This window comes from Betta splendens, chromosome 9 (assembly GCF_900634795.4).
Source record: "Betta splendens chromosome 9, fBetSpl5.4, whole genome shotgun sequence".
Lineage (NCBI taxonomy): Eukaryota > Metazoa > Chordata > Actinopteri > Anabantiformes > Osphronemidae > Betta > Betta splendens.
The window spans coordinates 5295804-5308986 of NC_040889.2; the positions used below are offsets into that span (position 1 = coordinate 5295804).

A 13183-nucleotide genomic window follows, 5' to 3' on the forward strand; every position below is an offset into this window, starting at 1 on the left:
AAGAAAGAGGCTGTGGGTTGAGGGTTCAACCCAAGCCTCAACTCACAGTCCGCCCGCCCGTCCGCCCGTCCAGCTGACTATCTCCAGCTGACTTGGCTCCGGCCGCTGTCCTGCATCCGCCTGACTCCTTTCTGAGGAATCTGTGTGCCTATCGTATTGTTCGTCTGCAGGGTCGACACTCTGAAATGGTGTGAATGTGGTCTTCTCCACGAAAAACACACATGAGCCAGTGGTCACATGCAGGAGCAGAGGCAGGCTCGCATGCAGACCCAAGACCACTGCTGCTATCCATTTCAGACCAGTGAAACCCCCGTGTGCCTTCAATCAAGCACACAAGCCACTAACTGATGCTCTTCCTGTGTCTGTGACCACGGATCTGTGCTAGCCTGCCTGTTGCTTCAGTGTTTGTCTTTTTTCTCTCCTTCTCTCTCTGCAGATTCACATTGACATACCGAGAACTAATCCCCTTATTCCTCTCTTTCAACAAGCTTCTGTCCAAGAGGTGAGACCCCACCCCCGCCCTTCACACACCACCTCACCTAGCAGGGTTTTCCCCCCTCCTGCTAAATCCTTGTACTACATTGCTGATGTATAATCCCAAAAACTCGCTGAAGTAAAATTCAAAATCAAAAAGATTATGTCCGAGATGAGCCAAGGACAAGATGCAAATTTTTCCGTTGTTGTTTTTGTTCCCATCTGTCGAGGAGTCGAACATGGGAAAACCCTCGCTTCAGCACACTGCATGATTTGGCACGGCTACACACACCAACACGCACACACAAACACACACACAGAAGAATGAACTCCTAACTGCAGTCATGCATGTGATCATATCCACACTAAACTTCCACTCTGCATGGTTAGCGTTCTCATGGCTCCTTGTTCTGCTTTAGTTAGTTCTACTAAGCAAAGCGTTTCTACTAATCACGCTGCAGTCGGTAACGGCCTTGTGAATGTGTGTAGAAGTAACTATTGCATAGAATTAATGAAACTGCTCAATGCTGCTTATTAGTCAAATGTACAGGAAGTATTACCTCAATGTCAGACGCCTACACGTGTGAGTACAAGATCCTGTAGGAAGCCACAGGGTAAGGTCAGGGAGGAGGAGATCTTGTACAGTATTTACTACTGTACCACGTCTCTGACAGAATGACTTGTTGTGTCTCTCTTATCCCCACCTCTCCCCTATTTGTGTGCACTGGAATATTCAAGCAGCTCTTCAGCATACTTTAGCATTCCACAGACACCAGACAGCGCCTTCCTTTTCTATAAGGTTATATTTGCTGCGACACCGCCTGAAAATCACCTCTGCTTCATTTCATTCGCTTGTTTGCCTCGGCGCCCCCCACACCCCACGAGAGCATGGAGAGATTTAGTGCCGGTGGAAAACAGTGAACTGTCTTTTCCATTTTGGGGAGACGGGGATATTGAAACAATTCTGCAGTGATTTCCTTTGTGGTATCTAAGTGTTTGAGTTTTTCTTCTTCTTGGAGAACAATACAGTCTTCACAAAGATGTTGATAATCAGTAATTACAAGTTCCCGACAATAAAAGGAGAAAGACTTTGCCTTTATATTGTTATTATAGGCTGCAGGAGCTTGGTGTATGTTGGTCTTTCATATGTAGCATTTAACCTAGAGTTTGTGAATATATTGGGTTTCTGAGGTTGAGACCTTGTGACTGTGAGCTTATCTCTTATCCCTCTACCTTCTTTCTGAATGTGCCTGAATTTGTGCAGGTGTCGTTTTAAAGTTGACGCTGTCTGGTGTGAGTTGCCTTTGTGGCTCCAGAGATTGCCCATATCAGCGATTTATCAAGAACCTGTCCTCACGATGCACTAAAGGTGCAATTTAATGTAATTGCAAGCACCTAGTTGTTTTAAAGACTGAGTGAACTCATCTGAAAGTTGTTGTTCAGTTAGTATTTGAAGGCTCTGGGCGCCTTCAGTTTCCCACCTAGAAACACTGCCACGGGTTGAAGTGCTGCCCACGCTAGGGCGGGTGTTGGTCTGGTGCGTATGCGCACAGGTTCACTCGGAGCATATCTGGTCCTGGGTGCCAGCGTGAAATATGCATGGGAGCTTTTGAGGTTGCATGAAAAGAAAGTCCCATTACCCACTCCACCTGCCAGCACCAGCACCTCTCTGTGTTTGATGATGGGACTTTGATAAGGAGAGAAGGTGTGGAGGCAGGTTAATGTGGTGTCAGAATAAAATGCGGGAGAAAGCGGGCGGGAGTTGCATCTTTCCAATCATGGACTGTCTTTGAATCTGTGATTTAATGAATTTAAATAAAACTGATAAAGACTGCACACAGCTCTCTGGAAAACAGAATGTTTTTTTTCCCTTAAAACAATGAGCTATGAGGTTATTTGGAATGTGACAGAAACATGACACGTCCCCAGAAGATAGGAACGGGCTTGATGGGTGTGATACAACAAGGTGTGGGGGAATGTGTGTGTATTATTTTTAGGGAAATCCATTTGCTCACCAGAAAAGTAAGCCGAGCATCAAGCCTCTGCTAATTCACTGGGGCTGACAGCATTAAACAGCCACCCGTAACGAAGATGGAAGTGTTTGCTTTGTGAAAAAACATATTGAGGGAGGCAGGAAAAGAAGAGAGAGACAGATGGAGGAGGAGAGACACTCAGAGGGGAAGAGCTAGAGACAGAGACAAACCGAGTAGAGGAGGAAGAGAGGGAAGGAGGAGACCAACACCAAAGCAGAGAACACAGTTCAAAGCCAGCCTTTTTTGTGCACAAACAAAAATGCAGCTGAGGAATTTAAGAGTGAGGGTTTGTGTTCTGTGCTGAAAGAGAGAGAGAGGCAGAAGCAGGGAAATGGTTCATCTCAGATTTAGACCCCTTTCAATCATTTCCACAATGTCCAAGATCACAACTGCATATTCTGTCATCTTTCATCTGGCGAACAGTAATCATTTCAGAACGGGAAAACATAATAACAGACGTTTTCTAGGTGGGGTATTAATGGATTCCTATTTAGCTCCAAACAGAATAATTTACGGTTGTGGTGGAATAAGCGCTCGCAGATTCCCACCGCGAGTTTAGCCGATTGCTCCCCCCCTTTGTCAGCTTGGCGTGCCTTCAAATTGTTCCCATTTCCACTTCCCGCCGCTCGCCTTTAACCATTCAAAGGTGCAACTCCAGCTGCCTAATATCTCACATCATGCCCGGCTTTCACAGAGTAACTCCAATAGATGAGAACGCGATGCGCACAATGTGGAAGTTTGCTTGCGTCCGTTCCCTCCACGCTGTTTTGACGCTGCGTTTGTGCCCACGTCAGATTTTCGAGCGGATCCTGTTCATCTGGGCCATCCGACACCCGGCCAGCGGCTACGTGCAGGGCATCAACGACCTGGTCACGCCGTTCTTCGTCGTCTACGTCTTCGAGTACATCGGTGAGTGCCCCCGCCCCCTTCTCCTGTGCTGCTCCTCTGCTAAAAGTGCTGCTCTGCACCGCGCAGAGTGACACCTTCACAGCTGCCGAGACTCAGTTTACTTACTGGTTCATCACCACAGGTCACAAGGAATCAACCCTTGGTCTCTGGAGACTGTTTCTCTTTTCACATCTTTCTCCCGCAGCCTTCTGTCCCTCTCTCTTTCCTCCCGTCCGCCTGCTTCGCCTCATAGGCTCACGTTGTGCTTTATTAGGATGTATATCAAAGCATCCTGGTTAACACTTGGGTTAGACAGCATGCATGTGTAAAGTACAGTATATGTGAGAGACAGCATGCCACGTGTAGGTGTGCGAGCGCTCGCTGGTGCGCGCCGCGCTGCTCCCTCCCGGCCCCCTGCTGTGCGTGTTTTATGTTATGCCGCATTAAGACAGATGAATGTTTCATTTGGTTCTCGCACTTCCTGCTTTTGACAGTATAAACACAGGCTGTCAGATACAAAGCGCACAGACTCGGAGGAAGCTGGGAGAGAAATGAAGACGGTTAACGTTTCAGGGATGATCTTAATTGTCACAACTGTTAGGAGGATGAGCACTTTAAAATATGTGACAGTAGAGACGCGCCAACATATGATATATCCCAACAGTCTGTCGTTTCAGCAGTCGGTATTTGACACGCTGGCATTTTTTCCTGTAAGCTGATAAGGTGATAATCGCATAAAACAAGCTGAAGCAAGCGTGAGTGTCGAGAAGTTTCTAAGAAGTAGCTTCTGTAAAGCCACTACAGCGCTGCGTTAAAGTTTTTTCCAAGCTCTCTTGAAATGCCATTAAAAGAAAAATGTAAAAATAAAGTGACTAAGTGGGAACTGCAATGCTCAGAGGAGCACCTCGCACACTCTGGGCTCGCCGCGGTCCTGGAGGTACAATTAGGTTCCGCAAGTTAAGTGCTGGGAGGCACGCGGAAAGGTTGGACTCCGCGACTCGGGCGCTTGGTGCGTTTTTGGAGGACAGAGCTTTACTTTGAGCTAACGAGCGCTTTTTAAAAACATCCTCTCGAGCCTCATTCCAACTTCCTGCCTCTGCTTCTTCGAGGGAAGCGTAATGCAGTGCAACAGTGCGGACTGCGTTCATGTGTCGCTTTCTGCTCGTGTGTCATACGGCCTCAGAAATTATCATTTCATTTCCAGCCTTCAACCAAAACTGCTCTTAACATAGTTAATGCGTGGCTGTACAGTTCCTGAAGGCCACATAACGTACTACAGCTACAGCTACACCAACCTTGATCGCCTCTAAAGGAAGAAGTAAACATTTTTTGCTTTTCATTGATTAAATATTTAATTATGCTTGTTAGCTAATAATTAAAGTAAGCTACGGTAAAGCTACAGTCCTAGAATAATTTGCTTGTGTGTTTAAGAGATCTACTAGTAAACAAATATTGTAACGTGTTCTCCTTTCCTTGTGTTGAGCTGCTCCTCATTTCCTGTGGGTTTCCTTCATTGTCATTTCCTCCATCCACACCTTTCCCTGCACTCGTTTCCTCTCTCTCTCTGGCTTCCTCTGTGGGCGAGCCAGCCCTCGTGTCAGATCTTCAAAGCGCCACCATGCACTTTGTTCCTCTGCATCTCCATGCGCTGATAAGCTTTTGAATAAGACACACAAGCCAACCAACCTTCAAACGTTCCTGGCTGGCATCTTACATGACGCGCCGATGCGCCGCCGCGTTGTTGCGAGGGCGCTCTCGTCGTGTAGCGTGGAGAGAGAGAAAGAGGGGCTCGGCTCTTTCATGACGTGGGCCTCATTCCGCTTCTTTTGTAGAGCGGTATGTGAGATCCACGATCTCATATATTTGTGCGCTCCTGCTCTCGCTACGTGTCTCCTCCTTTTGTCATGTGTCTCCTCCACTATTCCTCCTGTATTTCCTTCTGAGCTCCTGGGTGTATAATGAAACTTGACTGCATGAAAAGCACATCATGATAATGTTAAACTGTTTTAATTTAACTGTGAATGCTGGACGAATAATTGCACTACTTGGATTGTGTCCAAAGGTTTTGAATTAATTTTTCTGACTTCTTCTCTTCTTCATACTTGGATTTCATTCAGACACAGAACTAGACGCAGTAGCTGGTTGGAGAAAGTACTGACACGTGAAACAAGCTTACATCGTCTAAGGTCCGCTGTATTTTCAGCAAGGCTTTAGTCTTTACATGCGCGAAAATATTTTGTCTTCTTTCTATTTGGCTCTGTTATTACAGGACATGTTTTCAGCGGTGATACTGACGAGAGCAGTGGGACTGTGAACCAGTATGTCTGTGTGCATTGTTACGATTACGGCGCTATGGTCTTCAGTGGACAAGGGTGCATGAAAGTGAGAAAGTGGCTTAGTTCAGCTTGTAGCCAAACCGGCCAAAGACTCCAGGCCTGCAGACAGAGTGCCATTAGAAACTGAGCTACTGGCAACTTAGTTTTCTTCATTACTCATCCAAATCCACACAAGTGTTTGTTTGGTCTGAGCGGTTTACCGTCTTGTGTGGGTTTGACTGACAGCCTCTATCAGGATTGTGAGCAGCTCTGGCTTTGACCTGTTTACAGCAGATTAGTCTCCCCCTTCCCGAACACATTCAGTGTTTCTCTCTGTGTAGCTTCATGTGTGGGATTTTTATTTGTTTCATTTTTGTAATCGATGGTTCTGAGCTCACTGCTTGTGATGAGGGTCATTATCAGAGTTACAGAAAAAGCTGTGCGTACTGTAACTAGGCAACTTTGTTTATTTTGCTTCTTTGAATTCAATGAGCTGCTGCTCGTAAGTGCCGTGCATTCATCCTCATCCTCCAAAGTTTATCTAAACGCGCTCATACGTTTGTTCTGTGAGATAAACTGACAGGTACAGTAACTCTACCGTTTCCCCAAATCTTAGAAGAAATGAATTGCAAGTCGTATGTAAATCAGTGTTTTCACCCACCTATACGCGAAGCCGCTTTTAAATTGCAGTCCGTACATGCAGCTACCCACGTCAGATATGGGAAGGTAAAGGCTACAGGGGGAAAAGATCAAATTACGCCCACGCTCTGCTGCCCACAAGGTGCCGTTGCATTTGTATGTTCGGTTGTGCTGGTTTTCTCGTCTTCCTTTTTGTTCCACGGGTTCTTATCTGTCACTTTGTTAGTGTTGCTGTGTCTGTATTTTTCCCCGTTAAGCTCCCCTGCTCTATTTCTGTGGCTTCCTTTTGCTAAGTGACATAACAGCCTCCATCTGGCACTGCAGCGCCTGTTTAGCTGCCGTGCACTCCATTTACCTTCTGAGGATGCAGCGTGGAGCGAGGGTTCGACTTTTTAACTACTCCGTCTGCACGGCTCCCCCTCTTTTTCTTCCTGTCACCCACTTTCATTAACGTCTGTTAATCCGAATTGAAACATTCCTTTTAGCAGGTTATTGATGACGCTCCTTTGATGCAGTGGAATCTAAAAAATACCATTAAAGTCGTTGCGCATCCACTTGGATTGTAAGGCAATCTGGCAAGTCTCTTTATTGTCAAAGGGCAAATTGATCTGGCGAGTCCATCGTCTCTTCGTTGTCAATGGTGAGGGATTGCTCTGCGTTTGACTTCTCCCCATCTTCTATCCGCAATGTAGCGCCTCTCCCATTAACCAACAATAAAATTCATCTAATTACGGCCAGGACAGGCCAGCGAGGGCCAAGGAGCAGGGCCAGGCCTCTTTAATGTGGAGCAGCCATTGATTGGCCAGTGGATCCATAATGCAATCTGCATGCCAGTGTCTAAGTATGGATCCGCTCTTAAGAAAGAAGAGAATAAGGAAGCGAGAGGGGGGGTGGGAGTGCTTTTGCAGAGGACTGAATGTTGAAATGCGGCTGACGCAAAACTAGCAGGAGAGACATGGAGACACGTAGTAGAGAATAACTAGTGTCCGTGGGCAGAATCGAGGAGAAGGACGCCCAGTGACAAAGCAGAGCAGAAGAAATGACTTACAGTAAAGTGTCCTCATGCTGCCGGGGAGCAGCTGAGCCAGGCAGTCCAGCTACGGGTTGAATGCCCTGATGACATCCCATTGCAGCAGAAAGTGCCCGTCTGTTTCATGTGCCTGAAAAGCTTCTGTGCTGTTTTCCTGGGGCAGATTGTCCTATTTTTATAACAATAAACCAGTGAATGCAAGTTTAGAAAGAGATGCCGTATTTCTAGTCGGTGCGTTTTACCTTCATTGGACCCAATAACACATTTTTAAAGGGAATGTTCTGCTTTTTGTACCAGAATTCTGAACATTTGTCGCTATCGCTGTGCTCAGTAGTGATGTATTCAGCTGCAGCAGATCTCCAAAGTCCTTTGCACATTTTCAGCCTGGTGCTGTAAAGAGAGGAAGGCAACGTTATGACTGGCTGGTGAACAAAGTGCTAAAAGGCCGCGTGAGAAGATTAATGTTGAACTTCTATTCAAGCGTTCGTCAGCAACTTGTGCAGTGCATTTTTCTGAAAACAATATTGTTTTGATATTTCGAAACGTGTTTTTCTGCAGAGGGAGCAGTGATTTAAAAAAAAAATAAAAATCACTGTACTTTGGGCCTTTTCTGCAGAAGCGCCGTCGTCCTTGCAGACGTGCGATAATGCGCTTATCGAGCAGGAGCCCTTGAGAACAGCGGGATGAGGGCAAACCTGAAATTTTCCAGGTTGAGTATTTTAGAATTCAAATGCATTCCGCTGCAACACAGGCAGGCGCTCGTCTTCAAATAGCGGAGAAGAGGACGGATTTGAAACGAGAGGCTTCAGAGGTTTCTACAACTCGACTCGCATCACTTAAAGAGGGGCAAATAGAGGTAGAGGGATGAGAAGAAGGTGTCTAACCAACCAGAGGAAACGAGGGGGGGGGGGGGGCAGTATGTGTGTAGGATGGAGGTCCCATATTGCCATGGAAGAAGTGTGTGTGTGCTCGTCTTTTTAAACCATAAACACTCCTCTGATCCCCAGACGCGTGCTTTTTCTCAAGCAGCTCCTTCAAGCTTTCACGGATGCAGGGAATTGTATACTTCACTTCACAATATGCGTTTCATCGCCTGCTTACGCAGAGCAACCGGTGTTTGCTCGGGGCACATTTGTAAATTATACACGCAGTTTTTAGTCGGCTTTTAAGAAGTAAGAGTTTTGTGCCACCTATTTCTCCCCCCTTCTTCTTCTTCTTCTTTCAGCATTTTAGGATTGTTTTAAAAAGTTTGTCTGCTCGGCTGTAAAACATGCACCGCTATAAAAAAACACGAGACGATGGAGATAAAAATGATTATGATGTCTGCGCTGGGAGGACTCTGTATTGCACCACCTTCACGCTCTTCAATATTAGACCTCTATTAGAGAATCTGCTTGGTCACTGTGTGTTTGGGTGCTGATTTGCACGGGGAGCACAGCGCTGCAGATGGACCCGGCGGGTGGAGCACCCAGGGACAAAGCTGAGAAGATGGAAACATGGTGTCAGTCAGCTGGGATGGAACGCCTGCAGGGATAGAGACACACACACACACACACACACACAAGCAAGGGCGAGGTGAGCTGCGCTCATTTGTAGTTCAATTACACCTTCACATGGGGAGGCGAACAGTAGCCAGCCGTTAGATAACGAATGGACCCGTGTGTGCTCAGAGAAAGGGGCAGCTTTTAGATTCAGGTAACAAGCGCAGGGTCATTGTTGTTCTTCTGCTGTGATAAATGTTTGAATCCATCCTTCTGTTTTTTAAAGTTTGTCCTCATGTGTTTCTTCTCCATCTTTGTTTCCACCCGTCTGCCTGTCGTCCCTCTATAGATTGAGCAATCTGTGAGGCAGATCTCGGCCAGTAGGTGGTTAACTAATATTGGCTTCTTTCTCCCCATGGTCTGGCCACTGTTGGCCGAGTCTTCTATTCTAAGTCTCCCTCTGATTAACAGCTGTTATTAGCTCTAATGAGCTGCTTAGTGATTGCCCAGCACAGCTGCTGACACCCAGCAGGAGCACTGTCTTTCCTGCTTTGTTCCCTATCTCCTTGTGCTTTCTCTAATTCCCCCCACTTTAATCATTGTGCAAAATGACTGTGTCAGTGTAAGCACTATTTTCCCCCCCAGACAGTTTGAGATCTGTTCCTTTTTCTGTCTGGAGTGTTCAGTGTCTCCCGGGTTAAACTTTGTCTCTGTCTCTTCGCTGTTTGAATTAAAGTGTTTCAGCGTGTTTCTGGGGTTAATAGCCGGAAATGAAACCAGCCAAGGCCACTTTGAGATGAGCAGAAGTATTGGAACAGATAGCATCTTCTGTCATCAGCTGCTGTTCTCTCTTATTTTTGTTGAAAAGTTTCAAGTAACCGGTCAAATGAAAACGTATTCAGCCTTTTAAAACATATTAATTTCCTGGTTTCATCCAGCTACACAGGACAAGTTTAGTGGACAGAAACTGGAAATATGATGTGACCGTGTTATATAGTGCAAGTAGAAAATTTACCATTTCAGTATAAATGTGGCACATTTGAACCTTTCATGTTGTGGCCCATGATGTGAAAATAACCAGTGACCCTATGGAGGCCATTATTGGTGCTTGACAGTAATATATATAAGCTAAAAATCAATAGCTGTGCTTTCATCTGCATCTGGCTTGATCTTATTTCCCTGTATTACCAGCGATTCGCTCATCGCCCCTGATAAAACGCAATAGAACTCCGAAATGACCCAGAGAAATAGTTCTGTCAAAAGATGATTTATCTCCTTGAATAATCACAGGGGTTATTGAATATTTTTAGATTAAGTTAATTACTTGACTATAAAAAGCCATAAATTGAAGCTCTCCTCGCTGAGAAGCTTCTGATCTCTCCCTCCCAGTGTCTGTTTCTCGTTCTCTATGACAGCCATGTGATTGGGGGGAGAGGAGGAGGAGGAGGGTGGGGGGGCAGTTTTATCATTCTGTCACCAGTGTGATGCGTTCTGGTTGACCTGACGCAATTGGAAGCAATTGAAACAGTCATCTCACCGCGCCGCTGCACCACTGGTGCGTTGTGTTGCTGGTTGCGTCACGTGCGTGCTGACAAAGGCTCGCAGACGTATACGTTTGATCCAGTGTGTGCACACGGCACGTAATTAGCCAGCGAGGTGTCTGTCTCTCTGCCCTGCATGTGTGACTAAATGTATCTGCCTCTGTCTATAATGTCTGATCATTAATGTAATGTTTTATTCCTAACTAACCCTGCAAATTGTACTCACTAATTACTTAATGGATGGATCCCCTCTCTCTCTCTCTCTCTCTCTCTCTCTCTCTCTCTCTCTCTCTCTCTCTCTCTCTCTCTCTCTCTCAGCTCTCTCTCTCTCTCTCAGCTCTCTCTCTCTCTCTCAGCTCTCTCTCTCTCTCTCAGCTCCCACATGTGTCTTGTGTTCACAGCAGGCAGTTCTGCGCCTCAAATGAACTGGGCCTCATATCTGATAAGAGACATTTGTGTCTGCTTAAAACGGCCGCAGGCAAACGGCTGCATGCTTAACACGATCTACCTGACACAGAAGTTAACGCACTAAATACACTGCACTGGTTCTATCAGTGAGGCAGTTCCAGGTTATTTGAACATTAGCCAGTCATTGCATTTAAGTAACGTTTGATGCATCGCTGTGTTTCGTGTCACATGCAACATGTCAGGGTCAAACGCTGCAAGTCCATATAGAAGCTGACATAAAGCAGGTTTAAGTGGCAGATCGCTCCGTCCGTACTGTAGTTCTGTTGAATGCCTCTCTCCTGTGTGTGCTGGCTTGAATTCTTCCCATGCATGCGGAGCATCTTTGATCACATACTCGTTTTTATACAGTTGCTGCAGGTTGTGAACTTAGAACCCTGTTTACTTCTGTCCTTGCTCCACCAGCTCATTCTGTTAATACCTTGATTTTCTTTTAGCTGTGTGGAAAAACAGATTCGAGGCACATCTGCACCTAACAATTAATTTAATCACATTAATGAATCTTTTGACTCTGAGACTTTCCGTAAACCTGTTTATTTTTCAGGAAGTCAAACAGAGCGTTGACCCCACGCTTACATCAGCTTTCAATTTGTGAAGGTGTGAAAGAAATGAAATTAGAGTTAAACTATGAAGATTGCAGCACTTTAGCAATCAGCAACCGACCTCTTCCTCCTCCTGCTTCTTGACTATCCCGTTCCAAAGGACACATACTATGATCACGTCAGACACTGTTGCATCTCTGTCATTGTAAAGTGTGAGTCTCTGAGTGAGATGAGGAAGGATCTTACTACAGATGTGTCTGTACATCGGCACATATAGTATTAATGGCTGCGACTAGTAAAGACTTGCCAACAGCTTTGGGCCCTGCTGTTTAATGCGCCAACACGTGGTTTCGAATTAGGGGAGATGAAGATTGAAACTTTGTGAGTGATTGTACATTTTATAGCACAAAGCATTTCACTCATGACGCTGGAGTTCAAGGGTTCACAATCGCTTTGAAGACGAACCTTGTGCGTTCCAAGAACTGTTAAATGAAGATGGCGCATGACGTCCATTTGCTTATTTTGGAAACGGTTGCGCAGACTTTTTTTTGCACAGGATTTGTAGAAAACAAAGGGTTCATGTCAAGAAGAAGCAAAAGAACTGATCTCCTTACTTCACCTCCACTCACGTCACCTTCACCTGTTCTCTTTTTCACACGCACTCCTACCTTTTACCACCTCCAGCTGTCTGTTTTCATATCTTCACGTCTTGTTTTGCACACCGCCATAATTCTGTTCTCATTGCGCTCAAACCTTCTGTGATCCTGCGCATTTGTGTGTGTGTGTTTGTGAGCTCTCGGCGTGTTGGTGACACCAGGTTTGATGGGTTGACTCCTTTCTTAATTATCCAACAGTATGAATGCCACCTCTCTGGAAAATGTTCAGCCCTCATTAACAGTGGCGTTATCATGCTAATTGTGCCTCGGCGGGGAGATCACATTTTTAGCTGCTGCAGCCAGAGCGAGAGGTGTGAGTTGGTGGAACTATTATGTCTCTCCACAAGCTAAAGTGTGTCTCATTTTTAAGTGTCAGGCTTCTGGCTGTGTCACTTGGGTGCCATTCTGAGACAGGGAAGCAGATAGTGACATGTTTTGGATTCAGCACCCAAATTGTAAGTCATTAGATTCATTAGATTTAACCTGAAGCAAAGCTGTAAATGATAAGTAATGACTGCACCACTTCTTTTTACTTTGAGCTTTGCATGGTGTAATCTTGTTAAAACCATTCGAGTGATCTCTCTCTCTCTCTCTCTCTCTCTCTCTCTCTCTCTCTCTCTCTCTCTCTATCTCTCTCTCTCTCTCTCTCTCTCTCTCTCTCTCTCTCTGTCTCTCTCTCTTTCTCTGCAGCTCAGGTTTGCTCGTGATTAATCTAAAGCAACAGAATGTTGTCAAACAGTACTATTTTTTTATTGCCAGTTGCATCTGCACAGGCACACACTCGCTCTCAGGCTCTGCACACACACACACACACACACACACACACTGTACTCACACACACGCAGACGCTCCCACACTTTATGATTACATCAAGCTAAACTAGCTCGTTTATCATCTTACATCACATTACCTTGTGGCCCACAGTTGTAGAGGGCAGATGGCAGCGCTGGCGCCAGAGCGTGCTGTGTGTACTCCGCACGTGCATGTAGGTGTCCGCACTCGGCCTCCGGAGGTGTAACCCGACTTCGCGTGCCAAGCGGTGCCGAGCGCTCGCAGCTGGCAGCGACCGAGCAGTCGGTCTCCCCGGACAAGTTGCCCCCTGCGCCAGAACAAACAGGA

At 46.0% G+C, this 13183-nt stretch overlaps 1 protein-coding gene across 3 annotated transcripts in view; it reads left to right on the forward strand.

Annotated features, from left to right (window-relative positions):
* The window catches only part of tbc1d22a (TBC1 domain family, member 22a), a 73243-nt gene that overhangs the window by 24446 nt on the left and 35614 nt on the right, over nt 1–13183 (forward strand). For 2 of the 3 annotated variants that reach the window (XM_029161177.3, XM_029161178.3), the window contains 2 exons: nt 437–502; nt 3302–3416. In XM_029161177.3, the coding sequence (XP_029017010.1) occupies nt 437–502; nt 3302–3416 (181 nt within the window). The remainder of the gene's footprint in view (nt 1–436; nt 503–3301; nt 3417–13183) is intronic. The other variant, XM_029161179.3, reaches the window with a different exon arrangement.